Below are 27,902 nucleotides of genomic sequence, written 5' to 3'. Positions count from 1 at the left end.
GAGCTGGCAACCTTGGTGAACCGAAAGGTACACTAATTTCTGGCTCAAAATCAGTTTCCCCAAGGAAAGAATCCCTATGGTTGCATCCTGCCTTGAAATCAAGGGGTCACAGCCCCTGAAATTTACAAGAGGATTGTCGAAAAGTATAGCAGTTTTTGGTTTAGGGGAGCCAAAACTTCAAGTAGAAGCTAACAAAGAACAAGTAAAGAAAAATTCCCAAAACTGTGAAACCTTGCTACTTAAGATAATGACAAAAATTTACGACCGCTTCCTTCCCCAACAGAAAGGAGCACAATTAGAAGGCTGAAAACAACAGGCCCTTTGTACCAGCACGTTATGTTTTGCTTATTCTATTACACACTGGCTGGGAGATAAGAATAAACGGGGCAATACCCTGTCTAACCCCAGGAGGAGGAGGTGGAAGGAGAGCTCGTTACATTCATTCTTGGGCATGTATGCGCACACCGCTTATTTGCAAATTGAGGCACTTAAGAAAATTGGGCATGCAACAGTCAGCAACTCTTACAAGCATTCAGAAGCCTTTTATTGCACAATCCAATCTTTTAAGAAAAAGTCATGTGTAATTGGGAGCTTTATAGTTTTGCTCCACTGTGAAGTGCACTGAAGATGTTTCAGTAATTGATAATTATTTCTCTATGTTCTTTATCCATCAGTCCTATTTTTGCTCAGTCTTTAAAAACCTTAAAAATTAGGCTGAGCAAACATATAAATAATGCCTCCCTCCTTGTGACCTGTTGTGTTAAAAAAAAAACTTGCAAGGAATCAACCAGCAGCCACTGGGGAGAGTTGCCAGTCTGGGTACCAAGTGCTCTGATGCCCCCTCAGTGGAGAATTCTGCTCAAGCACAGTAGATGCTAAGCCAAGTCAGGCTCCAGTCAGTCAGTCACAAGATGCTATGGTCCCCAGAAAGCCGAGAAACAATTTGACCTCTCTGACTACTCTCTCCATATACACAGGACTGCATGGAACCATCAATCTCTGCTCAACCTCTGCCCTTTCTTAGTGGCTCTCCCTCACTTTCCTCAAATGGGTGTACGGGTGGCTCAGGTGACCCAAGCCCTGCAGGACCATGGCATTTCCTGGTGCCCAAAATGAGTCTAAGGAAAGCCATTCTAAAAGCTCATTGCCCTCTAGTCATGCTGGCCTTCTTTCTGCCCCTCCAGCCCATTACAACGGTTCCCTTGGGGCCTTTGGACTTGAACTTCCCTCAGCCTGAGTTGCTTTCCCACCAGATTACCACAAGACTGGCTCCTTCCTGCTCTTCAGTCTCACTGCAAAAGTCACTCTTTAAAGAAGCCTTTGCCTCTTCACCCTAACGATGCTACTGGTCCCCAGTTACTCTGTCACTTAATGTGGCTATATTTTCTTCATAGCACACATCTCAGTTGTTTGTTTTCATGTATACTATTTTCTCCCCTGACTGGAATGTAAGTTCCGTAATGACAGAGATTTCATCCACCTTGTTCACCCTTGTAGACTCAGCATCTTAAATCCTACCTGGCACACAGTATGCGCTTAATAGAACTTTAAGAATGAATAAATGAATAAATAAACAAACAAATGAACTGATGAACGAGACAATCTGGTACAGAACCAGAGGGAAAAAGATCAAAGCAGAACTGGTCACCTATCATCAACCACACTGCTACCTTTTTTTTTTTTTGTCCCCAGTTTTCCAAGAAGGACTGGGGTGAAACTACACGTGAATGGTAGAGGGGGGAAGCACGGCCATAGAGGACATGGCTTTTTTATTCAATGCTCTATACATAAAACCACTCTGAAATGATTTGCAGAAGATTCTTCCAATTCAAATAGAGGAGGAAAAAAAACAAGAACGTATTTCGATGTCAGCAAGGTAGTTCTGCCAACCTAATTACACCCCGTGACATGTAATTGTGAACCGCTGAAAGACAAATGGTGGAGCAAAGCACCTATTACAAACATACACAGAGGTAAGACTGAGGTGTTAATTTTGAGACAACTGTCATAAATCTGATTCCAGGATATTATTCCATTAACATTATTATTATTATAACAAAGGGTGTAAGGAGGATGACGAACTCCTTTCATGAATTTTGCAATACCTAGGAAATTAGGCTTACTAGTCAATGCCTGGCTGAGACATTTGAGAAAATAAGAGGACACAATGAAAATGACAGAATGCTAATTACACCAACATGAAGAGAGTTGTTCTATACATTAGAGACTCATTTAAAATGCATTCTTATCTTTGTTTAGATAACATGTTACTCAATCCAAGAAATGTACACTCCACAGCTCCTCATATGGCAGATTCAGCCTTTACAGAAGGCAAACGTAACATGAAACAAAAACAGAAAGCCCACATTTACAAAATGAGAAAAGGATGGGAATGCAACTGTGAATAGTGCCTTAGAGGCAAACTAGTCATTTTTCTTAAAATCAGAATAGAATGAAAGTATCTCTCCCCTGGAGGGGTTGATAAGTAACAGTTCCTAGTATATTAAAAGGTGACAAAAATCATGAAGTGCAGTATTGATAAATGTTCTACTTACTGCCATTTGGAGTGAAAAACACTCCAAGTTCTAAACAGTTGTTGTTTTATTATTTACTTTGTTATAAATTGATTTGTCATTATCATACATTCAAATTGTACAAATGTTTTTTTCTTGCTTTATTGAAATATCAGAATCAGGCTCAAAAACAGACTCAGAGCGGAGAGTTTTAAGGTTATTCATGTGAACTATGATATGTAATATGTAAAATACAGTGAAATCATTATGGATATTATCCCCAAAGTTTTTAAAACTTTTATTAACAATTCACCCATTTTAGTTCATGTGGGACTGCTTAATGTCATCTACTAAAAAAGAATACTAAGTTTATGTAAAATGTTATTCATTATGATTAAGACCTAGTCACTAAAGAAATCCAGAGGTATGGAATTTACGATCTTACATACATGTTTATAAAATGTGGACTCAGGAAAGAAGCATTTAATTTACCAAGGAATCCTTTGATCTCCAGTGCATTACAACTAATAGAACAATGGCAAATTTCAGAGTAGATGTCTTTTTTTTTTTAATAGATCTTTATTGGAGTATAACTGCTTCACAATACTGTGTTAGTTTCTGTTGTACACCAAAGTGAATCAGCCATATGCATACACATGTCCCCATATCCCCTCCCTCTTGAGCCTCCCTCCCACCCTCCCTATCCCACCCCTCTAGGTGGTCGCAGAGCACCGAGCTGATCTCCCTGTGCTATGCGGCTGCTTCCCACTAGCTAACTATTTCACATTCGGTAGTGTATATATGTCGACACTACTCTCACTTCGCCCCAGCTTTCCCCTCCCCAGCCCGTGTCCTCAAGTCCATTCTCTATGTCTATGTCTTTATTCCTGCCCTGCCACTAGGTTCATCATTACCATTTTTTTTTTTTTAAGATTCCATATATATGTGTTAGCATACGGTATTTGTTTTTCTCTTAGACGTCTTCTTGAGTGGCTCCTACTAGACTTGGGGTTTCTCTACTCCTCTTTAGGGTACAGAATTGACCTACAAGGCTGTCATTTTTGTTTCAGTTTGCTTTATAGAGCCCCAAGCAAAGATTTGACCATAAATAAGGCAACAGGGCCCCAGGAGCCAGCTGAGTCATAAACCTCACTCAGTTGCATGTGGCTCAAGGTGTGGGGATCCCGAGAGAGTCAAGCCAAGCAAGTGGAATCAATTTAGGTCAGAGTTAGGAAAAACAGTGCCTCCGTACCCCCAGCTGGCAGTGGAAGATACCACAATCCCCCCTCCACTGTTCAAATACAGGGAGAGGTAACTAAGCCCAGGAAAACATCTAGACCAGGGCAGACTATTTCTACAGTCTAAAAAGAAGGAAAAAAAATGGTATTTGACAACCAACCACAAATTTTTAAATGTACGGTTCTCCTGTTTTTAAGCATAAAAGCAGTCTTGTTCCTGCTAAGTTATTATCACCATCACAGTTTTTGACATTTGTGCCCAGTACCATTTGGCCGTAGGGTACTTAGGTTTACTACGTTAAAAAAACAGATTTAGGCATGTTTAAATCAATTTAAATATCTCAAAAAGAAGCAAACACACAGCTTGGGCACACAAACTTAAAAAGAAAAGCTTTATAGATTGGCCTACAGGTCAACAAATTCTGGTTTTGGCAGACTGATACCAGAAAGGAGCTATAGAAAATAAATAAGTTTCTCTGTATGAAAAATACTATGCCTCTGGTTCCCTCAGGTCAGAACATGGAACTGTTAGCAAACATGCCCTGAAAAACTGCAACTCTCATAAAGTGCTAAAAACTCCCAAATAAACACGGTCCCTCAAAACGGTGTACAAATCAGACACATTTAACAAACGACCCTTCCTTTGCCAGTAATTCCACTCAAATTAAGTCCAGCGGTCTCTTCAAAGGGACCAAAGAAGACCCCTTGTTAAGACAAATTCTATATATAGACAGCCAAGACAATTACATGAGGCACATAACCAAATATATATAATGATCCTAGTTTTTACATTCCCATTATGTTCATGAATATAGGATACACGTCAGTCTAAATGACCTTCTCAGACCTCCTCAAGGATTAAAACTACCAGCCAGCTTTTAAAAAGTATACGTATATAGTAAAGATCAAAAGCAAATGTTCTGGTCAGTTCTTATCTACTCATGGGTTTCACTAAGAATGTGTGCAGCTTTCAGGGAAAACACCACGAATGACAGCTGTTCAAAAGCATAGAAATTAATTGGCAGCAGGAATTTCCTTGACTAATAGGGAAAAACTTAAAGTCACATGTTTTGATGAGCTTATTTTTCCCATCCTTAGTCGAGCATATTCACTGTTAATGATTAAGATTTTCAAACAAATAGAACCAAGAAAATCCTGAGTACATAACCAAGTAAAACACTGAGTGAAACGCAGTTACCTATTACTGAATGAACAACAGCATTAATGAATGAATTTTAGGCATAAATTACATATAGGAAAAGGTTCAACTTTCAGGTCTTGATTTTCCATAGGAACTGAACTGGGATGACAGTAAGAATAATACATTTATTATATTAAAAAATAGTAGCAAGACAAGTGACCCCCCCCCCCAACCTTCCCTAGTGAGCCATCTGCTTTGAGCTGTTTTTCTAGCAGCCGTGATAGATTTACACTGATTCATCCACAGTCTCTCTGACACAGGGGCTCTCAAGTCGTTGCCCTTGTGACCAGTGGTGAGAATGCATGAGACAGCTGGTCGGGATTACGCGAGCAGCCTGTGCTCTAGAACCAAGTTGTGTTACTCTGTCCAGAGCTATGACCGTTGGGCTCGTTAGCATCATGCTCTCACCACCTGAACTAACTAGCCCCTGATTAGCCACAATCCAACATACACCATTCTGGGGGCACAGTGTGTTCTCAATCCCAGCAACAATGTGAGTGTTTACTCTCAAGGCAACTGAATTGAGCCCATGACACCCAAAGGCTCATGCATGGTGGAGTATACACACACCGTCCCTCAAGGCAGCGGTGAGATGGCCCTTCCAACCTAATCAAACGATTGCTCTGACAGAGCTCAGGGAAAGCAAGAAGTAGTCAAAAAAACTTCCACAGAGCCACAACAGAACAACGTACCTGGCCATCCCCAGACTCGGAAAGTTGGCAGGAACAATGAGTACATCCAGCCTGGAGAACGGGTGTGTTCCCAGGACAGAGTGTGCTGCTGAGAGGCAAGGAGGGATCAGCGGCAGAAGGGTCTCTTGGCAGGCACCCTTCAGGCACACTGGAGCGAAGATCCGATGAGGAATTATCTCCTGGGTGGTGGCAGAAGCGTTCTGGAAGCGGCAGGGGTATTCCATGTGACCACAAACACCAACATACCTGGGAACAACATGAAATAAGTAGATGCGTTTTATTGGTAAATCAGGTTTATTCCCCTTGCCATGGAGATGAGGAACTCTCACAGACACAGACAACTTCTGGGAGACAGTGGCTCTGATGGGCTTATAAGCAAAGCAGTTCATTTTGGTTCCTGGCTTGTCTGTTTCTGCACAGTGGTGAAAAATGACAGGTCAAAATACTTATCAATGTGCTGAATAGACTATTTTCAATCTAAGCTAAGTAAAAGTAGTAAAATCTTCTTTTAGAATAAATAGGGGGAACCTCCAAGATTCAAAATAACAAAACAACCCCCCCCATCAAAATAAAAAGCAATTTCCTGCCCTCAGAAACGTGCCTTTCAAATGTCACTACGGGGAAAATCTTCTCCAATTCAGGGACAATTTGCAACTCAGAAAGGAAGGGACTGTGCAACCAAGCTAAAGATCTCACTCTGAAATGTTCTACAATAAAAGATACAGACTCGGGCTTCCCTGGTGGTGCAGTTGTTGAGAGTCCGCCTGCCGACGCAGGGGACACGGGTTCGAGCCCCGGTCCGGGAAGATCCCACATGCCGCGGAGCGGCTGGGCCCGTAGCCATGGCCGCTCAGCCTGAGTGTCCAGAGCCTGTCCTCCGCAAAGGGAGAGGCCACAACAGTGAGAGGCCCGCATAAAAAAAAAAAAAAAAAAAAAAAAAATACAGACTCAGTGATGTATCATGCGAACCAAATGACGAAGCTTTTCAAAAGAATACAATCCATTTTACTGAAAAGTAACCTAGCTGTTCTTTACAAAGGCCATCAAAAGTTGTGCTGTTAAGGAATACAGAGGCACTTTGATACAGTATTTCCCCCAATCCACTTTCAATACAAATTTAACTGAATCAACCTTTTAAGGAAACAGACCAGAGCCCAGCCCATACCATCTGACCACTGCCAGTTATTCTGTCAAAGGTGGAGCTGAAAAAGAATTCCTAGAACCTGACTCAGAGGCCTCAAGAGAACTTATCTACCCAAAGAAACCAACATCAAAGGAAACTCTATTTTTCCACCGGTTAACACATCCTTTATTCAAACAGAATGGAAAGCCTCTCTAATTTAAATTTACAAATTATAATTCTAACCGTAGGTGCTTATTAGATTCATACTGAATACTGAAAAACCTGAAAATTCTGGCACATCCCAATAAGGGCAGACTGCAACAATAATTCCTCTCCACGTTTCTGAAGTGCCTTTCACCCATCCAAGGCCAGCACTGCCCAAGGAGATCCACACAGCTATGGAGATAAGTCTTGCTCTCCACCAGCCTGGGACATAGAACACAGCTTCCAGCACTGATGACATTTCACCACAGTTTAGGGTAAGAGAAATGGGTGGAGACCCATAAAAACTTCTGCCAGGATAAAGTGACAGGAAGAATATCATTATTGACATTGAACGCTAGCCAAAGTCCCTGGATTGATAACCTTGCCTTACAGAGAGTGAGTATAGGTGCCTATTGGTAAACATCTAACTGAAAAGGCTGCAACTGTCCACCTAATGACAAGTACTGTGCTGGTGCATCAATTCAACCAAAGGTTAGAGAATAGTTTGGGGTAGCCAAAGGTATACCCAAAAAAGCCACTTCGCTCAAATGAAAAGGCGAGTTAAATTCTCTCTGGACGGGAATGGCACTAGCCAGGGTAATGAAGGTCATTCCGGTTGTGTGAATCAGCACCATTTTTCATAATCAAAGCCTGGGAGAATATGCAGGACTTTAAGGCAACCTAGCTATAAGCAAGCTATGTGAGACCATTAAGGCTCCCAATAAAAATGGAAATGGCATCTGGGAAGCCACACGTGTGTTCCTAACGTGGGGATCAGGAAACCTAGGCTTCAGAGTCTGTTCTCAGACTGGCTAGCTGTGACCTGAGGCAAGCAACTCAGTATCCGGGGCCTCTTTTTTCCTCATCTCTTAACACGGTCTCACAAAAGTGGCTGCTGGGGGGAGGGGAGGAATTGATTGGAAGGGGGTGTGAGGGAACTCACGGGGGTGATGGAAGGTTCTCTGTCTGGTTTAGGTACATACAATCATCAAAAGCTCATCAAGCCAAACACTTAAGATCCATGCATTCTGTTGTATGTTAATTATGCTTTAATTAAAACCAAACAAACAGAAAACCTAAAATGGTTTCTAAGATTTCTTCTGGCTCTGTTATTCCATGACAACCCACCACAGAAGCCCCTCTTCATACAACAGCCATGTTCCTGAAGCAGTGAGGCAACACTGTACTTGCATAGAGTCAAGAATAGTCTTCCACAGAACCAGTATTAACTCAAAGGTGCTGTATCTTCCTTTCACACTAACCTTCAGTTATTAATCTCTGTGTATGTGCCTGCTCCAATATACTCTCAATACCAACAAATCAAGCATTTGTAAATACCTCTTCCTTGTGCCCAGACTTGTAACCAGAGTCAATATATTAACAGTACAGATTATTAATAATATTCGATTGTTAATTAATAATCTGTAATACTAACTATAATAAGAATAAACAATAACTCCTACCACAACTGCTATTGAACATTTACTATGTGCCAAGCACTGTTCTGAACACTTTATGTACATTATCCCAATTAATCCACACAACATTCCTAAAGAGTAAGAACTATTCTTTTCATCACATCGTGAATCATCATAAGCTCCTCACTGCTGACCCTCCTTCTCTACATACTTCATGATGCTTCTTGAGTTAACTGGGACCCTGGATTTTTTTCGAAGCTGAGCTCAGCTGGTATGTGGTTCTCTGGCTTCCTGCTCCTCTTTTTTTTTTTTTTTTTTTTGCGGTATGCAGGCCTCTCACTGTTGTGGCCTCTCACTGTTGTGGCCTCTCACTGTTGTGGCCTCTCCCGTTGCGGAGCACAGGCTCCGGATGCGCAGGCTCAGCGGCCATGGCTCACGGACCCAGCCGCTCCGTGGCATGTGGGATCTTCCCGGACCGGGGCACAAACCCATGTCCCCTGCATCGGCAGGCGGACTCTCAACCACTGCGCCACCAGGGAAGCCCTTCCTGCTCCTTTTTGTAGTTATTGCCCATTAATGGGCAAGAGTGGGAAGAACTGGTGAAATATATGTTAGGCTAGTAAATGATGGGAACCTGGTCACTGGTTCCCTCTCATACAATTTCTAGGCTGAAATTATTTTATAAGAGGTCCTTCCAAGGAGTGAGAGTGACCATGTTTTACTCATAATCCCAAGATTGAAAACTGTCAGGAAGTTCTCCTTCAGCCATCCTCTTGTTTCAAGAAGGTTCTGAACTAGAACCACTTGACACAAACATTTCCCTGTCATAGGTTCAAAAGGAATGGCTGGAAAAGTCTCCCTTGGGAATGCATAGCCTTTACTCAAAAACCCCTTCCTCGGTTCAACCTGACAATTTAGTAAATATTTCCAGCATCCTTGCTCTATTCAAGGCACCTCAGAGGATGCTGCTGTGTACACATGTATGAATAAATCTCTAACCCTATCTTTTTTTAAATTTTTTTTGCAGTACGCGGACCTCTCACTGCTGTGCCCTCTCCCGTTGCGGAGCCCAGGCTCCGGACGCGCAGGCTCAGCGGCCATGGCTCACGGGCCCAGCCACTCCGCGGCATGTGGGATCCTCCCGGACCGGGGCACGAACCCGCGTCCCCTGCATCGGCAGGTGGACTCTCAACCACTGCGCCACCAGGGAAGCCCTCCAACCCTATCTTTGAGGAGCTTTTTCTCTTGGGAGAAAAAATTTTAAATTCTGAAAGGTACAGTGACACAGTTTACACAATTTATTAACATATTTCAGCAAGCGGATTAGATGCTTGCTTACCGTAAAAATCACGAGTGTTCAAAATCCCAGCACCAGCCCCCAATGAATTGTTGACAATGATGTCGATATATACAGTGATGTAGTAGTGTCTGGAAGCTGGATGCATTTTCTCAGGGCATTCAGTACATTGCAAAGCAAACTGAGATGGGTGCAGTAAGAGACGGAAAGCCGAAATACCTTGAGGGAGCAAGGGCTGGAGAGATCAAACCAAGCCAGAAAGATATGGAAAGGCTTCTCTCATAGTGAAGGGTGTACTGGAAATTGGAATTTTTTCCTATGATTTATATATATGTATAATATGTTATATATATATATTATTCCTTCTTTTCCAGACTCTCAAAGAGATAGAAACAGCATTCATCCTCCAAGGTCCACAAGGAAATTTTTCATCGCCTTTACAACTCTAAAGAAGACCTCTTCCCCTACCAAGTCTTCCCTTCTTTAGAATGAACAACCTCAATGACTTTTCTTCTTTGGGTTGCCTGCTTTCCATGCTTTCAATCATTTTTCCTGAGTCCTCTGAACTTTATCCAAGTTTCCATGTCGTGCTTAAACTGTATGGCCCCCAAGTGAAGACAATGCTTTAACAAAGGCCTTTTGAGAGGTTAAACATAACACAAAGATTCCCCTGTGGCTGCAGAAGGTTATACCGCAGCCAAAGAAAGTTGATAAACTTTCAAAAGTTTACCTAAGTGCCTGTTAACTAACGTATTTGCTCACCCAGAATGGGCTAGAGCATGTGTGGAACTGGAGCTGGAAGAGAGAATGTTCTTCCGATAATTTAGGCCACATGAACAGTGATCAAAAGTTCAGTGACCAATACTTTGGTCAAATTTCTGGGACCCAGATGAACACTTCAGTCAAACGCAAGCCTGTGGTATATAAGGCCCCTGCATACGTTACATTTACATGAATTGAACTGGCGGTCTTAGGAAGGTTTGAAGTAGAAAAGGGCAGCGGGGCGGGGGGGTACTGGGGGGGAAGCCAAGGGGACCAGATGTGAACATAACCAAAAACACCACTGCGGTTGGCACTTCAGAGCACCTCTGTTGGCAAACTTAGCATGGAGCCAAAGATTTAATGGATAAAAACACAAAGCCACCCTTTGATGACTAAAGACAGCACACATGAAGCACGCAGCCAGGGAAGGATTAAGCAAATGTAAGCTACTAATTTATCAGCAGTACATTTTTGATGAACGGAGGGAAAACTTAGTCATAGCATGTCAGACGTGGAAGGGCGTGCAGGAGGGACTCCATTCTGCAGGCCCTTGTTTCCATACAAGGACATGTTTCCCCGGAGTGGTACTCTTGACCTCTCTCCACAGCTGATCAGACTGGCTTGCCACTCTGGGCTTTCTCTTGTTTAATCCGCTTGCCCACAGAGGGATTACTTTTGGCTATTGGGCAGTCTGTGTGCATCTGTGGAGGCTGGCAGAGGTCCAGCTGAGTGGGTCACTGGGTGGGTGGGTAAGTTTGTCTAATTTGGCAATGAAGTACTAGAAAGCCCACTGAAACTGTGCACCTGAACACTCCCTCCGCCCAGCTTCTGTCAACCAAAAAAACCCTTTATTTTGCTCTCCTTCTATCTGTTTCTCAATTGGTTCTGACTCAGGAGGACAAAAGAGGAAACAGATTTACCCCTTCCCCTAAACCCCATTAGGAATTTCAGATACCATCTCTTCCCAGAATCCCCACCCAATCTGTCCATATCCTGCTCCCATCACAATTATGGGTGCAAGAAGAGTGAAAAGCCATTGCAGTTACTTCTGGGCAGCAAAGAGCACACACGAGAAATGGTTGCTGCCCCCACCTCGTGTCTCTGGGAATATGGCTAGAAGGACAAAATAACAAATTTCTATCTTTGCTTTTGCCTCTCTTCCTAAGGCACACATTTTTCAATGCACACCTCCCCTAAGAGTCAATGAGTCCTGAGGGTGTAGATGATGAGCACAGTGCTTCTTTACCACAAAGAATCTGAGAACCCCGAACAAAGTCTTTATTCTACAGAGAAGGGAAGTATGGCTTGCCCAGAGACATATCCAATCAGTAGAAATGGCACCTTCGGCCTCAAAGGCAATGCTCTCAACTTCTGCTTTCTATTCCAACATGACAGGTTCCAATCAACAACCGTGGCTCAGTCATGGTGCTGACTCTCCAGGTGGGAAGGTAGATCAGACTCCAGGTGAGGTGTGGATGTTACATAGAGTTTTTAAAAGTCCCCAGGCAAGATTCTGAATCACCTGTCTAGGGGGTCAAGCCCAGATGTGAATCTGGGCATTGTAACTCAGTAGGGTTATGAACATGAACAAGTTGCTGTCTGAAGCTTCAGTATCTTTATGTGAAAAATGGAGATAATAAAGCCTATCTAACTTACAGGCATATCCTCAGAACTAACTGAGATGACATTTAGATCAAGACTTTCCCTGACTGCCACATCCAGTGGCTTCTGTATCAATTCAGGATGGGCTAGGATATGCTGCAGTAAGAAACAGCCCCAGTTTTTCAGTGGCTTAACAGAAAAAAAGGTTATTTCTCACTCATACCAAGGGCACTGTGAATCCAAGTGACTCTCCAGGGCACCTGTCCTCCCCACTCAGAAGTCTAGGCTGCCTGCAACTGCAAAGTGAGGCCTATTCTGTGATCTCAGTAACAAGCGAAGAGAGTATCGGAGGGTTGCACGTGCAATTAAATGTTCCCATGTGAAAGCAGCATGTCACTTCTGTCCACAATTCTCTTCTTCCCTCAAGAGTGCATAAGTAAAAGCCAATAAGCAGTCTAGGATCCTCTATATAGCTCAGGGCTGACAGTCCAAAATAGGCAAGTTACTGAGTAGCAAGTAGAAATTACTTCCCTTCCTCCAAAAAGTAAATGCAGGCAATAAGTCGTGCCTACGTTAAGAGAGGCCTCAATGGCTTTATCTCCTAAGGATACCAACCACTGTTGTCACTGTGGTAAGAATGAAAGCAACGTAGCAAAATAAAACAAAAGGAATTTGCACTAAGAGCGTATCTTAGTTGGTTTTCAAGGATGAACTAAGCATCTGTATCATTACTCTCCACCAAAAGGTACTGACTTAGTGACTTTCTGTAAACAGGAAAAAAGATTAAACCGAGGTGGCTGTCAAAGTCCTAGGGATAAAGCATGATGCAACAGCGCACAGTGAGCACACTTCTGTGCCTCATATGTGCATTCTCCTCCCTATTGGCTCTGAAAACTAGAAATAGGTGAATGCCTTGGGAGGCTGCAAGTAAATATCCTAAGGCCTATACTAATTTAAAAAAAATTTTTTTATTTTCTCTGATCGACCCTGAAAAAGAAGACATTGTTGTTGAAGTTAACAGAGCCCTGACCCGGCAGGATTCTTATAACCCAATGGCCGTCTGACAGCTTCCTCATGTCCTGTGCTCCTAAGGAGGCTGACTCCCCCCACGTTTGTAGGGCTGCCCCTACAAACGCACTGCTAATGGCAGTCTCGGAACCAAAACAGCAGAGTGGCCTACAAGGTAATCCATCAGACGAGCAACTTCTTTCTATTAAGTTGTGTTTTCGAACAAGTACTGAAAACCAAAGTTAAAAGGTGTAGAAGGAAAGTATTGAATCTGAAGATTCTGTTGACTTAATGAAACACATAAAGATATTTCACCTGACTACACAGAGGATTTCATATATATTTCTTTTCTCTTTCTTTCTGCATAAACAATATGCCCTCATTTCTGCCTCTCAACTCTCTTTCTCTCCCATCAGGGCTTTTCCTGCTTTGATTAATCATATTTTGGTTTAATTTCTCAGCAGGAATGACTCACATTCCCAGCGCTTGGAATAAATGCATCATACTGCTCCCTCAAGTGTTTGTTTTTCATCAAGTTCCCAAGTACAAACCTGAAGTCAGCCTCGAAAGGTGAGAAGGATTTCTCTGTTGCCAGATCATCTGATGAGCAGATCTCTGGCTTCGTTTCTGTCCAGGATCCTACTGCAATTGTGAAGGTGGAGGCTGGCATTGGCATGGTTACGTAGTAATGCCAACTTGAGCATCCTATAAACAGAGAGAGGAACACATAATGAGGCCAATGTATGGTCCTAGACCTTACTCTGTAATTTTTCTCTTTAGTCACTTGAAGAGCTTGTGTGCTAAGCTGGGATGAGCTAATTCTTGGAGGTGGGTCATGTCAACTGTGGGGGCGTTATTCTAGGTCTCAGGGAAAGCAAAACAGGGATGATGGATTCAAGACAGCCAAGGAGATCTGGATCTCTTCCAGGGATCAGTTTGAAGCCCTTCAAGTGAGGCTATAAATGAAGGGTGGTCAAGGTGGCCACTAATAGCTGCAAATGTGTAAGGACAGAGGTTGTATGCTGCTATGGAGTCAAGGACATGGCTCATCTGTATTGCCTAGCACGGTACTTGGCATAAAAAAGAAGATGCTGTGTTGAATGAATGAATGAGTGAATGAACAAATGAATGATCGCTTCTGTGCTGCCAAACTACTTTGTCTAAATTCAGTTCAAGTCAATCTAAAATGCATACAGTAAAAAACAATGAGACTAGGGAAGGAAAGTATCTGGATTTTAGTCCCAACCCTGAAACTACTTATCTATGGAAGTTCAGTCTTATCCCTCACCCTTTTTATCTGTTAATGTATTGGGGCGGTCCCAATTCCTCATTAAGCAGATGAAAAACAGGTCTACAGAGGTTCAGGGGAGCCAAGGACTCCCAGCTAGTTTGTAACAGGGCTGGAATTCGTAGCTGGGGCTCCCTACCACAGCCAAAGGTATACACTCCATTTAGTCCAAACCATAAAGAAGGTTTTTTAACCAAAGGAACAAATGACTAAACTTATAACACTATGCTTCCTTTCTTCTAAGATGGGAAAATGATTTTAATGTTACTGAAATAAATCTCAATGTATCACGCAACCTGATTTAATATATTATTTTTTCTGAGCATCTGCTATAAATTAATGGTGTGTCTTCAGGGATTTGGTATCACCTCACATTATAGAACACAGTTCTCCACTCTTCATGTTCCCATGGGGGGAACTTCCACTAGAGTAACACCCCTAGCCTCTCTTTCCACCCCTTACTGACTCCCTTTGAGGAGCTATTCTTTTCTTTCTTGTTTTAAGTTTTTGAGGGTTAAACACTTATAGAGTGGCCTGTGCTCATCCAATTTGGTCAATGAGTGAATAAGATGTCAAATTCGGGGTAGAAATATTACCATGCCTATATTGACCAGCAGACCTCTAATGACATTTTTTAAAGTGTTTTACCAGTAAAAATCAGTAATAGGTTAGATTTTGCTCTCCATATGCTTGGATTTTTGTCTCTCAACTAATTCTGAACTTTGGAAGGTTAGTGGGGTCATTATTTATTACCCTCTGAAACTCTACCAACTTAGATCCAAAGAAATACATGACAGAACTTCTCTGATAAAAAACAAAATTTTAAATAGGAAACAATGACAAAATAAACATGATATCAAGTTTGAATAAATATGATATGGTATCACGTTTGGAAGTTATTAGAGGAGATACTTGAAGAAGAAATGTAGAAAGGCATGCTGCTGGAAACCCATTACAGAGGCAGCCATTCTCTCAAACTTGCTTGTAAGTTTGATCCTGGTTCTAGAATCAGAATGGCCACTCTTGAGATCACTTCCTCCACAGCTGACTAAGAAGCTGAAGGGATGCTCCTCTTTAAAGAGACAACCAAATCCAGTGATGCTGGAGACAACCTGATGACGTGCGTAGCTTCTTCTGGGCTTGAAGGAAAACCACAGATTTAAAGAAAATGGCTGCTGTGATCCCACGCCAGTAAGAAGAAGGCAGAGACAATCCCAGCAGTCTTGATAAAAACCTGACATGGATCTGACGTGGCATGCTGCACTGCACCCACCTCCCTAATGTTTCTACTTTCTTATAACTACCTCACTCGCAACCTGATGTCTCCCTGTAGCAGCTCCATGAAGAACTTCAGTTTGGACTGAACAACACAGTGAGAGCTGGCACAAGTTGGGTGGGGGGAGGTGGAGATAGAAGAAGAGAAAAGAAGGCATGGGTAAAGAACTAAATGTTTTGAATATCCTAGGTTTAAAAGAGAAATTTTAAATAACAAGACTCTCTTGGTCAAAGGGCTGTGGTCTGGTCATTCTTTCTCTGAAACATATCTTGGAGTGTTTAACATGGGTCACTGAACCTTCCTTTTAAAACTTCAGACTCTTGGGGGTTCAGTGAATAAGCAGCAATAGTGAGGATTTCAGGAAAAAATGGAAGATTGAACACACTTATCTGATAAGGAGTTAATATCCAAAATATATAAGGAACTCATACAACTCAATAGCAAGAAAACATATAATCCTAGTTAAAAAATGGGTAAAGGACCTAAATTGCTTTCTCCCAAAACCCAATTAAAGGACAGTAAAGGGATTTTTTTAAAGGCTTAAACCAAAAGGAACAAGGAGAAAGTATAGGAGACAATTACCGCAAAATATTGGAAGCCACAGTGCAGGTGGGAAGAGTGGCGGATGACATGGCAGCCCTGAATCCTAAGTTAGCTGTGGGAAAGACAAGATTCACCTCATTTTATTCCCCAGATGCCCCCAAAAGGCTGGGAGTAGAAGAAGTACTAAACTAAGCAGGACAGGCTGGATGACTAAGAAGGGCTCAGATCCCTGGATGGCTTCCCCTACTCCCCACACCTGGACTATCTGCCCATCCCCACACACACACACCCCAGCAAATAACTGGAGGTTTATTTTCTAGAGAATAAAAGAGAGGGCCTCTAGGGGGAGAATGGCATAGTTGAAGGCAAACTGAATGGGATTAGATGAACATATGCATATCAGATACTGAGACCATCAGCTATTTCCCCTTATTTGGTTCCCAAAATGCTGACAACCAGGTTTTTACCTCCAGGCAGGAAAATGAAAAAACCTGACCAACCCAAGAGAAGGATATTGACATTGGAGGTTCCCTAAGATCAGCCTATGATGAAACTTACAGATGAGAAGCCTTATGTGTTCACTCAGTGCTCCAATCAGCATTTTAGTCCCCTACCCTCAAACACCTACAGAGAAATCAAGGACCTTCAGGCATCTTTAGAAAGCCCCTAATGCAAAACTGAGAGACCCAAACAAAGAGAAACAAGCAACTTGGAGGACAGTGACCATGCAAGAAGAAGAAAACTTCAAAAAACACCAGACAGATACACACTGAAAGTTCAGAGAATTTATTGCAGTGCTGAAACAAAAACAGTATAAGATTTAAAAAGAGGACTTGAAAGTAAAGAGAATTAAGGATAGAAGGAAAGAAAAAAATTAAAAGGAGTAAGATGGGATATAAAGCTGAGGAAATCTCCCTAGAAAGAAAAAAAAGACAAAAACATGAGGGAAAAATAGAAGAGCAGTTCAGAAGGTCCAGTATCCAAGTAATAGAAGCTCCAGAAAAAAGACAACAGAGGAAATAGAAGGGAGAAAATCGTCAGCTAAGAAATTAGAGAAAATTTCCCCAAAGTTAAGGGACCATGAGTTTTCAGATTGAAAGGGCACACAATACCCAGGACACTGGATACAAATCCAGCCACATCATGATGCACCATTATGAAATTTAGAACCCTGAGGATAAAGACAAGATCCTACAAGCTTCCAAAAAGAGAGAGAAAACAAAATTCACATACAATAAGGACATTTTCAGACACGTAACGTTTCAAAAACAATTCACCTCCCACACATTCTATTCTCTGGAAGCTACTAGAGTATGTAAAATATGCTTCAGGGCTTCCCTGGTGGCGCAGTGGTTGGGAGTCCGCCTGCCGATGCAGGAGACACGGGTTCGTGCCCCGGTCCGGGAAGATCCCACATGCCGTGGAGCGGCTGGGCCCGTGAGCCGTGGCCGCTGAGCCTGCGCGTCCGGAGCCTGTGCTCCGCAACGGGAGAGGCCACAGCAGTGAGAGGCACGCGTACCGCAAAAAAAAAAAAAAAAAAAAAGCTTCAAAAGGAGGTAGTAAACCAAGTAAGAGGAAGACAGATGATCCAACACAGGTTCAAAGGGAATCTGTAGAATAAAGTCTACTTCTGGGTATATACCTGAAGGAAATGAAATCACTTATCTCAAAGATAGACGCACTCCATGTTCATTGCAGAATTATTCATAATAGCCAAGACATGGAAACAACCTAAGCCCCAAATGACAGAGGAATGGATAGAGAAAATGTGATACACACATGCACTCACAGAGGAATATTATTCATTCATAAAAAAAGAAGAAAATCCTGCCATTTGCAACAACGTGGATGTACCTTGACGGCATTATGCTAAGTGAAATAAATCAGACCGAAAAAGACAAATACTGTATGACCTCACTTACATGTGGAATCTAACAGAAAAAAAAAACCAATCATAGAGAAAGTAGATTGGTGGCTGCCGAGGGTGGTAGGTAGAGGGCAGTTGGGGAGGAAATGGGTGAACGCGTTCAAAGAGTACTAACCTCCAGTTATGAGATGAATCAGTTCTGAGGATGTAATGTACAGCATGGTGACTACAGTTAACAATATTGTACATTTGAAAGTTGCTAAGAGAGTAGATCTTAAAGGTCCTCACCACACATGCACACACACACACACACACACACACATATATATATATATATAGAGAGAGAGAGAGAGAGAGAGAGAGAGAGAGAGAGATACATAGAGAGAGAGATTCTTATTGAGGTCATTTTGCAATATATACATATATCAAATCATCACATTGAACATCTTAAACTTACATGTTACATGTCAATTATATCTCAATAAAGCTTAGGGGGGAAAAAGAATGAAACACTATGCACAATAGGTTTTCTCCCTACGTTCTGCTTTGAACTTTTGAGCTGTTTTTTTGCTGCCCCTCTAGTTCTTGTACCATCCATCTAGCACAGGGACAAGATGAAATTTGTGGAAATAGCAGGAATTGAAACTACTTTCAAGAAAGAACACTGCTAATGGAATAAGAGGTATCTGTTAGATGCCTGCACATGGCCATGGAGAATCCACACAGAGTGCCCAATCACATCATGTCCCAGCACCTTTATCAGAATGTCTGTACCCTCAAGGTGATGTGGGGAGGGCACTGAAAGCCACAGAGGGGTGTGGCAGGGGACTGGAATGAGATTAGCAATTAAAAAAAGTCAGAAACCTTAAAATGACCTAGAGTTTGGGAGTGAGATAGCAAAAGTGATAACAGAACCTGAGTCAAGTCCAGCAAAAGTATTTTAGAACTGCCATGCTCTCTCCTCAGTCTTCTCAGGAAGTTAAATAATAGAAAGAAAAGGATTTGAGGGGGAAATGTATTGAAAACATCCCCCAAACCCATATTCTAAATGTTCAAAATGATTTTCTCCTATACAGCCCTCAAGACTTTTTATTTTTTTAGATTTCTCTACTTAGTGGAGCTCATATGGAAGAAACTGTTTCATACTTCAGGCTTTTAAAGTAAAAGAGTTTTCCAGGCTACCAAGCAAGTCAAAGAGGGGCAGATCATCACTAGGCTGGGCCACATAAGAACTGGCCAGGAACCCACTTCCCAAAGACTCTAGCTGGACTCTTCTCAGAAGCTTCTCAAAGGTCCAGTCCAGTGGGCTTCTTGCCTGACCCTGGGTAAATCTGGAGCCAGTGCTGCGACAACTGAATGCTTCCAGGGCTCTGGGGAGGCTCTTGCTAGTTGATTACTATGAGGACCTGTCTAGTATCCTCATTTGGTAGCAAAGTCTCTTTTCGGTTGTCTGTTCACGGATTATTCCACTGAGTCCAATCTTGCATGAAGAAAGCCCACTGCTACAGGGAGGTAGCTGCTCAGGAAATAGCTGACCTCACCTCAAACCAGACTGCAAAAAAATGCAAATAACAAGGTGGGAATACTGCCCCCAGAAAGCAGAGCGTGCATTCCAAAGGCAAAGAGAAATAATTTCTGGATTATCTATTGTTTGGGATAAGTCGACCTTGCGAGGAGAATTGACAAGAGTTTATTTCTCTTGAATATATCCACTGACTGAGTTCCAGCTCTGGAATCTGATTGCAAGGGTTCAATTCCCTGATCCACGCTTACCAGTCTGGGCACATTGCTTAATCTCTCCATGCATCAGATTCCTCATCTATAACAAGGGAATAATCACAGTCTCTACCTCACAGCATTATGTGAGGATTAAGTTAGATAACATATATATTGATAGAAATCTCTAGGCATGGTAATTGGCACATAGTAAGTGGTGAAGAAATGTTAACTGCTGTCATCTTTACAGCTGCCTCCCCCTGTTGCTTGGGCTGACTTTCTGGAGGCAGAGACTAAGAATGTCGAAGGTATGGCTGCCACATGTGCACTGAAGCCTGTGGCCCGATGAGGCCCACATATGGGGTTTAAGGTTGAATGGCATTAAAACACTGTGCACACAAAGCGATCCATTTAAAGGAGAATGACAGCCCAAAGGGGGCATCCTGTATGACTTCATATAGAATGGGCCATTTGGAGACTATTTAAATGGTGTTTACTTTAAATGAGCCATCCTCGATGAAATAGACAGTGAATGCCTTCATTTTCCTTTTTGATTTAATCCACTTGCCCTAGACTCCCTTGCTACACCAGCTGCAAAGCAAAGAGAACATCCTGTGCTTGAATTAACCCAGAGTTTTTCCTCTGCACATGATTTCACGGCCAGGCCAGGCCAGGATTCATTAGCAAGATGCACGGGGAGAGGGGCGGTAGGAAGGGGCCCAGAGGAAGAGGCGCTCCCTAACTGTGCAGGCTTGAGCAGCCACCAGTTCGCCTCCCTTCTGGGCCTCCTCATAAAGGTCCTGAAAGCCTCTATGCCACCTCCTCTCATTGGAACGTGTTTAGGAGAGAAAATTCTTACACTTCAATAGTCTCACTAGTAAGACAGATATAACAAATATTGTTCTTATAATTGTGCTAGCAGCCGCTACAAGATCCAAATAGACATTTTCGTCTTCAAAACAGGACTGAAGGGCTTCCCTGGTGGCGCAGTGGTTGAGAGTCTGCCTGCCGATGCAGGGGACACGGGTTCATGCCCCAGTCCGGGAGGATCCCACATGCCGCGGAGCGGCTGGGCCCGTGAGCCGTGGCCGCTGAGCCTGCGCGTCCGGAGCCTGTGCCCCGCAACGGGAGAGGCCACAACAGTGAGAGGCCCGCGTACTGCAAAAAAAAACAAAACAAAACAGGACTGAAATTTTCCTTAAAGATGACTGTGTGTTTTGCAAGTACGATAAGAATTTGAGAAGGGTAATTTTTCAAATTGTAAGTTTTGAAAATCCTTATGACTAGAGAGTGTTAAAACAATTACCTTAATTATTTTCTTCATATACTATTCTAAAAAACTGTCTTATGAATTGTCTTGAAGATTCTATCTTTCAGGGGAGGAAAAGTGGAGAGGAAAAAAGGAAGAACATGATGGAGTATTCCGTTCATGGGAAGAGAGAGAACTTTTTATGCTAAACCTGTGAAAAACTTTGCTAATTATTTGAGGAAATCGTTCCTACAAAAAGAAAAAAAAATTAAGGGAAAAAAATCAAGATACCGTAGTTATTTCTACACATCGATCGTGCCTGCTAATAGTAAATTAAATACAAAATTTATGGAACGTCATTGTACTATTCTTAGGGGAGTCTTGGACATACTCACTCAACTCACACTAAAGGCACAGCCACAACACACAAAAACACTCTGCTTCCACAGAGGCAAAAGCAGAAGACTTATCTTTGCAAAGTTAAGCATCTCACAAAATTTCTTGTTTTTAAAGAGTTATTGTTTCACTGAAAATTAAAACAGGCACTTAAATTCTCCCTAGTTAAAGCATCCACTTTATCTTTTAAACTCTTCCACCGTAGGTTAGACAAACAGCATGAAGCAAATGGAAACACCAAAATGATACGTGCTTTTATTTACATATATTTCTTTACTCAATTCTTCTGTAGTGCCTGCTTCTTTCCTACCTCAAGCTTGTTTCTTTCTCTAGCCACTATTCTTAATTTCAGAACTTCCTGCCCAAACTAGTCCATATGTCAAGCTATTTCATTATTTTGGAACATATTTGTACTACAAACTTAAAATGCTTGATGGTATATATAAGAGCATGTATATATAGGGATATGAATTTATAAGTGTATATAGACACACTATATATAATGTTTTTATTATATATTTTTATATATTTATTATAATAAATATAATAGATACATAACAAGATAGGCAAAGCTCCCAGTTTGGGTTGCTCTTCCTCTTTTGGCTTCTTTCTCTAGTGCTTGGGGCTTTCAGCAAACCCCAGCTTTTTTGTTTCACTACTTTTTGGATGCTGAGTCTACACGTTCTGGTTTTATGAGCTAGTACCACCCTCGTGAATACCCATGGCATGTCTGCCTTTTGTTAGTCCTTTTCCGCTGTTCCCCAAGGGCAAGAACTGGCACCACAACAAAGGAGACGACAGTAAGACGCCCTGGGCTGGTATGCACCAGCACTGCCTGACCGGGGCCATGTGCCAGATCATGCCACCACTTCCCAGGCACTGATGCCACCTGGCAAGGCTTCAGGTTTCCTTTCCTGGCAACATGGTACTGCTTATGGCACAGGAGACCCAGGAGGGAATGGCCTTCAAGATCATTCTCGTGAACCAGGTAGAAGAGTGCCACCTACTGAACCCAGAACACAAGCACCTCCACAGGTTTTGAGGTTTTCCCTCGTGGCTGATGGAATACCTAAAGGAATACATTTCACCAGGCTTGTTATGCCAAGTCTCACCTGCACTCTGCCCTACGCTGTGGATAACCTAGTTCCCCTTAAACTTAAATACAAAGTGGATCAGCAAACTGGACACCAAATCATTCTGTGCCAGATGGTCACAAATGTGCTTTAGTACTTTACTCACTTGAGAAAATTCATGAATGTCAAGCCTAAAACAAAAATCCAGGGGCCTTCCCTGGTGGCTCAGTGGTTGAGAATCCACCTGCCAATGCAGGGGACACAGGTTCAAGCCCTGGTCCGGGAAGATCCCACATGCCATGGAGCAACTAAGCCCGTGCACCACAACTACTGAGCCTGTGCTCTAGAGCCCGTGAGTCACAACTACTGAGCCCGCATGCCGCAACTACTGAAGCCTGCACGCCTAGAGCCCGCACGTACTCCGCAATAAGAAGCCACCGCAATGAGAAGCCCGTGCACTGCAACGAAGAGTAGCCCCCGCTCGCCGCAACTAGAGAAAGCCCATACACAGCAGCGAAGACCCAACACAGCCAAAAAAAAAAATCCATAGCAACAAGAATGCGTATACACACGCCTGCCGGAATCATCACTACCCAAAAGAAAGCACGATGACTTCCCCATTTGCCAAATAAGGTAAGTGCAACTCTAGGAGGGCAAGCAAGAACTAGACAAAAAGCAAATCACAAACAAAAGAATGAACTGACAAAGATTTAGAAAGTGCAAGGCATTATGTGAGACCTTATGAGGAATGTAACAGAGCAGAACACAGTCTTCAATCAACAGTAGCTTTCTAAAGAGAAAAGATGCATTCACTCTGTACTCCTACCCCTTGAAACACATGTATGTATACTAGCCCAGTATAAAGTTTCCTCAGTTCAAGAAACAAGGAGCTCTCTCAACTTTGCATTCTCTCTTTGTGAAAACACTTAATCATAACCATTCCTAATGTCTTTTAATTTACCATTTCCTTATACGTAATTCCTGGTCTCATACTGTGGAAGCAGTCTAAATAGTAGTATTGCTCATTTTGAGCCATCAAGAGGAAAGAAAAGTTGGCTTTCAATTGCACACAGGAGGGTCCAAACCCTGAAATCTTGGCTTTTCCCTGGAATTTCCCACACGAAATCAAGAGAGAGAACGTCAGGGAGCTGGTCAGTTGGGCAGGCCAGAGAGTAGCATTTTGCTCAGGATGAGGTAATGTCTACAGTCTCCTACTTTTGCATAGAAAAATGAAATCAGATCCTAAGCAAAGGCACAAATAGTTTTTAACACCTTTCACTTGTTCATATGCTTTTTCTCCTATATTTGGAAGGAGCTTAAATTAGTCAGTCTTGTTCATTTACTTGAGGCTTCCCATGAAAAACATAAGTGGAATGTTTTAATTTTCTAGGAAGTAGACACTAAATTAGACTCTGTGAAAATAAAACAAAATTAAACAACAACCACAAAATTACCAAATTGGGGGAAATAAGCATGTACTACACCAATTTTTTCCTTTCAAAATATACTGAGACTGGAGAAAAGGCATAAACTCTAATCAGAAGCAAAACTAAAGGAATGACCCTGAAATCACTTTTGTTACTATCAGTAGTGATTTTAAATGCTTCTTCCATGAACCTATTACTTCTGTCTGATTACAGAGAACACATTTATTCAACAAATAGGTATTGAGCACCTGTTATATACAAAACACTGTACTGGACATTGGGTCTCTGTGCTTAAGAGTTTAGCTACATTTTGGCAGGGAATATAGGCTGACAATAACACACAGGCTAACATTTCGGTCTGCCCAAATGACATGATGCTGGGGAAGTTATATAATAAAGGAGCTAAATAAGTCAATCTAAATCTATGGCCTTGACTAAGCCTTATTGAGAAAAAGGATAGTGATTTCTCAGCTACTAAGATGCTTATGATGGTCATCACACTACCGCCTAAACCATTAGCCTTCTTCTTAAAAACAGGCAGGAGGGGTCTTCCCTGGTGGCGCAGTGGTTGAGAGTCCGCCTGCCGATGCAGGGGACGCGGGTTCGTGCCCTGGTCCGGGAGGATCCCACGTGCCGCGGAGCGGCTGGGCCCGTGAGCCATGGCCGCTGAGCCTGTGCGTCCGGAGCCTGTGCTCCGCAACAGGAGAGGCCACGACAGTGAGAGGCCCGCGTAAAAAAAAAAAAGTAGCCAGGAGGAATGATTTCCCTCATGTAGTGAGAACTCGGAGGTCCATCGTCTGATTTCCATCCCCTGCCCAAGGGTTGTTATCATTTCTGTCGCTATTATCTGCCTCATTACATTATGCTGCTCCCAGGTGCTTTTCTTCTTTCGGGAAATCAGCTGGTGCCTGGCAAATGTACTAATCAGGTTGACGTGTCACTGTGATGGAAACTGTGACTTGCGGGTTGGGTTTTGCTGCTCATGTTTTCAATGATAGCTCTTCGTTTTAAAGGGCACTGTGCACAACAGAGTGGAGGTCCTATGAGACCAATCTACCAGTCTAGAAAACATGACTTGGAAAGGAAGTAGTAGCATCTTGTATCCACATACCCTTTTTCTCTAAGGAGTGCAGACACATTTGGAGATATTACTCCATCCTCAGAACAGCCATTTTGGGCCTGGCAAAGAGCGTTGTTAATACTCTTGCCTGACTGTATTCTGATAAACCCCAGCTGTGGGCTGCAGGAGGCGTGCAGTATTAGCATAAAGTTCTTTCTGCTGGTGTAGCTCTCTCCTCTCTCAGTTTGAATTGGTAAAGTCTGCTCTATGGTATCATATAAAGTTGTATATAAGCAAATCCCAATTATTATCTACTTTATTATAACTATGCCCTGAATTGGAAATTCGGAGGAAAAAATCCACAGACACACTGTTGGAGGTATGAACATTTTCCATGCAAATGTTAAAGTCAATTCTTGTTTTAATTTTTGATGGTAATCTTCAAATAGATAGGTAAACAGACAGATGTTGAAAGGATCAGAAGACTTTTTTTCTGTAAAGGGTTAGTTAGTAAATATTTTAGCCTTTGTAGGCTATGCAGTCTTTGTTGCAACTGTTTAACTCTGCCATTGCAGCACCAAATCAGCCATAGACAATAGTTGTATTTCGATAAAACTTTATCTACAAAAACAGGCAGTAGACTGGATTTGGCCAAAGCGTTGGATTATCCAGATACAAATAAGTCCTGACAGACAATTTCAGAGTTCACATCTGCAGCAGTGTATATGATTGCACAGGGACATGTAGCACTGCTTTAATTATTGAGAGATTATGAGAAAAGAACATAAGAATGATGCTTTTGGTGAGTAAAGGCTAAATGACATCACGGCATGATTTGTAAGCAAAAGCTTTACAGCATATGGAAGAAAAGTGGTGGAGAATAAGATCATCATGTGGCTCAGGGTAGAACAGGCACAACGACCTCAAGAGAACCTTCATGGAGCTGTCAGCACCACATTCATATTGTAAGGGGCAGCTTCATTTCAGGAAAATAATAATCTTTTACAATAAACTGAAGTTGTCCATTTGAATTTCATTGATTTAATGGTTTGGTCTGCATTTAATTTAAACTTTTTTTGGTGTTTTAGATGTGTAAGAGTATAGGAATACAAAATTGTTTGGCAGGATTTATTTATATCTGGATAATCCAGCCCCCTGGCCAAATCCAGTCTACCGCCTGTTTTTGTAAATAAGCATACATTTATAGTTTTAAAGATATCATTCTAATACAAATAACTTCAGTCAACCCTGGTGAATCATGAGGGTTTTTTCCCTCTGACAAGAAAAGTAATGCTCAAGTTTGAGCAACACTGCCAAACACAAGCTTTGACATCTGAACTGCAGGACCAAACCATGAATGAGAAAGTATGTCGGCTTGGTGAGGTGGGGGTAGGGAGTGCCACATCGCATCTTGGGAAGCGTAGTTATCATCAGAAGTAAACCAGAAATGGAGGCTGGAGGAGTCCAGCTATCAGTGCCTGCTTGAGACTGCAGTGTTTCATTTACTCAATCAATTCAGCGTGTCAGGGAAACAAGCAGGGAGGGTAAAAAAGATGCTGTGTGGGTCCCAGAGAAGCTCACCAGACAATTCATGAGACACCAAAACCTGGATAGAGGAGCTGTGTGCCTCAGTAACCCTTCATCTGTTGAACAGAGAGGGGATTTCAGGCAGCACACAAGTGGACAGTGAATGGAGCTAAGGGAAATCCTCAGACTTTATCCTGTCTGTTGAAACACCAGAGAGGAAAGCCATGAGCATGACAGGAAAAAATACTGCAGGATAAAGGTAAAAGAAAACATTGTTCTAAGGACTCAGAGGAAGAACAAGCCTCGGAAATAAATTTACTACAGAAACCAAAACAAGTTTAGAAAACTGGCACTCCCATTATGATACAAGAAGATATAACTTCTGTGAAAAAATGGTAAAAAGCCATGAGAGGACAACAGGCTGAAACAGTGTAACAGATTGAGATCAAAAGACAACAAAGTAACAAAAAAGATAAGGAAGAATTGCAAGGGTTGTTACAATAACAATCTATAATGGAATTACTAAAGAATAAAATGTCTCCATGGAAACTCAGTGGTATAAAGTGTAAATAAAAAATGAAAAGGCAAGCCATACAGTCGGGGAGAATATATCTGTGACACATATCTGGCAAAAGGCTAGCATCTAGAGTATGTAAAGTATTCTTACAGTCTAACAAAAAAACAACCAAAAAAACCATATTAAATAAATGGCAAATGACTTGAAGAGACACTTTTCAAAGGCAGACATAAGAACGTACAATAAGGGCATGAAAGTTGCTCACCTTCATTAGTTATCAGAGAAATGCAAATTAAAACCACAAGATAGTATTTCACCCCAGTTGGAGGGCTAAAATTAAAAGGACTGACAACATCACATGTTTCCAAGGATGCAAAGCTACTGGACTCTCATACACTGCTGGTGGAATATAAAATGATTGAATCACTTTGGAAATAGTTTGCCAGATACAAAGTTAACTTCTCTGAGCCAGCAATTCCACTCTTAGGTATTTACCCAAGTGAAATTAAAACCTTTGTCCACAAAAAGGCTTACACATGAATGTTCACAGAATATTTTTTGTAATGCCCCCTGAAAATTCAGATGTCCATCAACAGATGAGTGGATAAACAAACTAGTTTACTCACATAATGGATTACTATTCATCAACTTTTTAAAAAAGAATAAACTATTGACATCCATAACAATATGGGTAAGTCTCATGCTGAGCAAAAGAAGCCAGACACAAAAGAGTACACACGAATGATGCCATTTACATGAATGTTTAGGAGAGGTAAAACTAATCTATAGATATGGAAATCAGATCAGTGGTTGACTGGAGTGGGGTTAGGGAAGACTCACTTAAGGAGGGATGGCAAAGGCACAAGGGAATTTCTAGGGTAATAGAAATGTTCTACATCTTCATA

General features: G+C 42.0%; 1 protein-coding gene across 1 annotated transcript in view; it reads right to left on the bottom strand.

Annotated features, from left to right (window-relative positions):
- The window catches only part of AOPEP (aminopeptidase O (putative)), a 358,819-nt gene that overhangs the window by 258,671 nt on the left and 72,246 nt on the right, over positions 1-27,902 (bottom strand). Inside the window, 2 exon segments of the mRNA XM_082656731.1 lie at positions 5,645-5,890; positions 13,610-13,763. Of these exon segments, the coding sequence (XP_082512857.1) occupies positions 5,645-5,890; positions 13,610-13,763 (400 nt within the window).

Source organism: Grampus griseus (genome assembly GCF_964374135.1).
Source record: "Grampus griseus genome assembly, chromosome: 6".
In the NCBI taxonomy this organism is placed as follows: Eukaryota; Metazoa; Chordata; class Mammalia; order Artiodactyla; family Delphinidae; genus Grampus; species Grampus griseus.
This window is presented reverse-complemented; position numbering and strand designations above follow the sequence as displayed.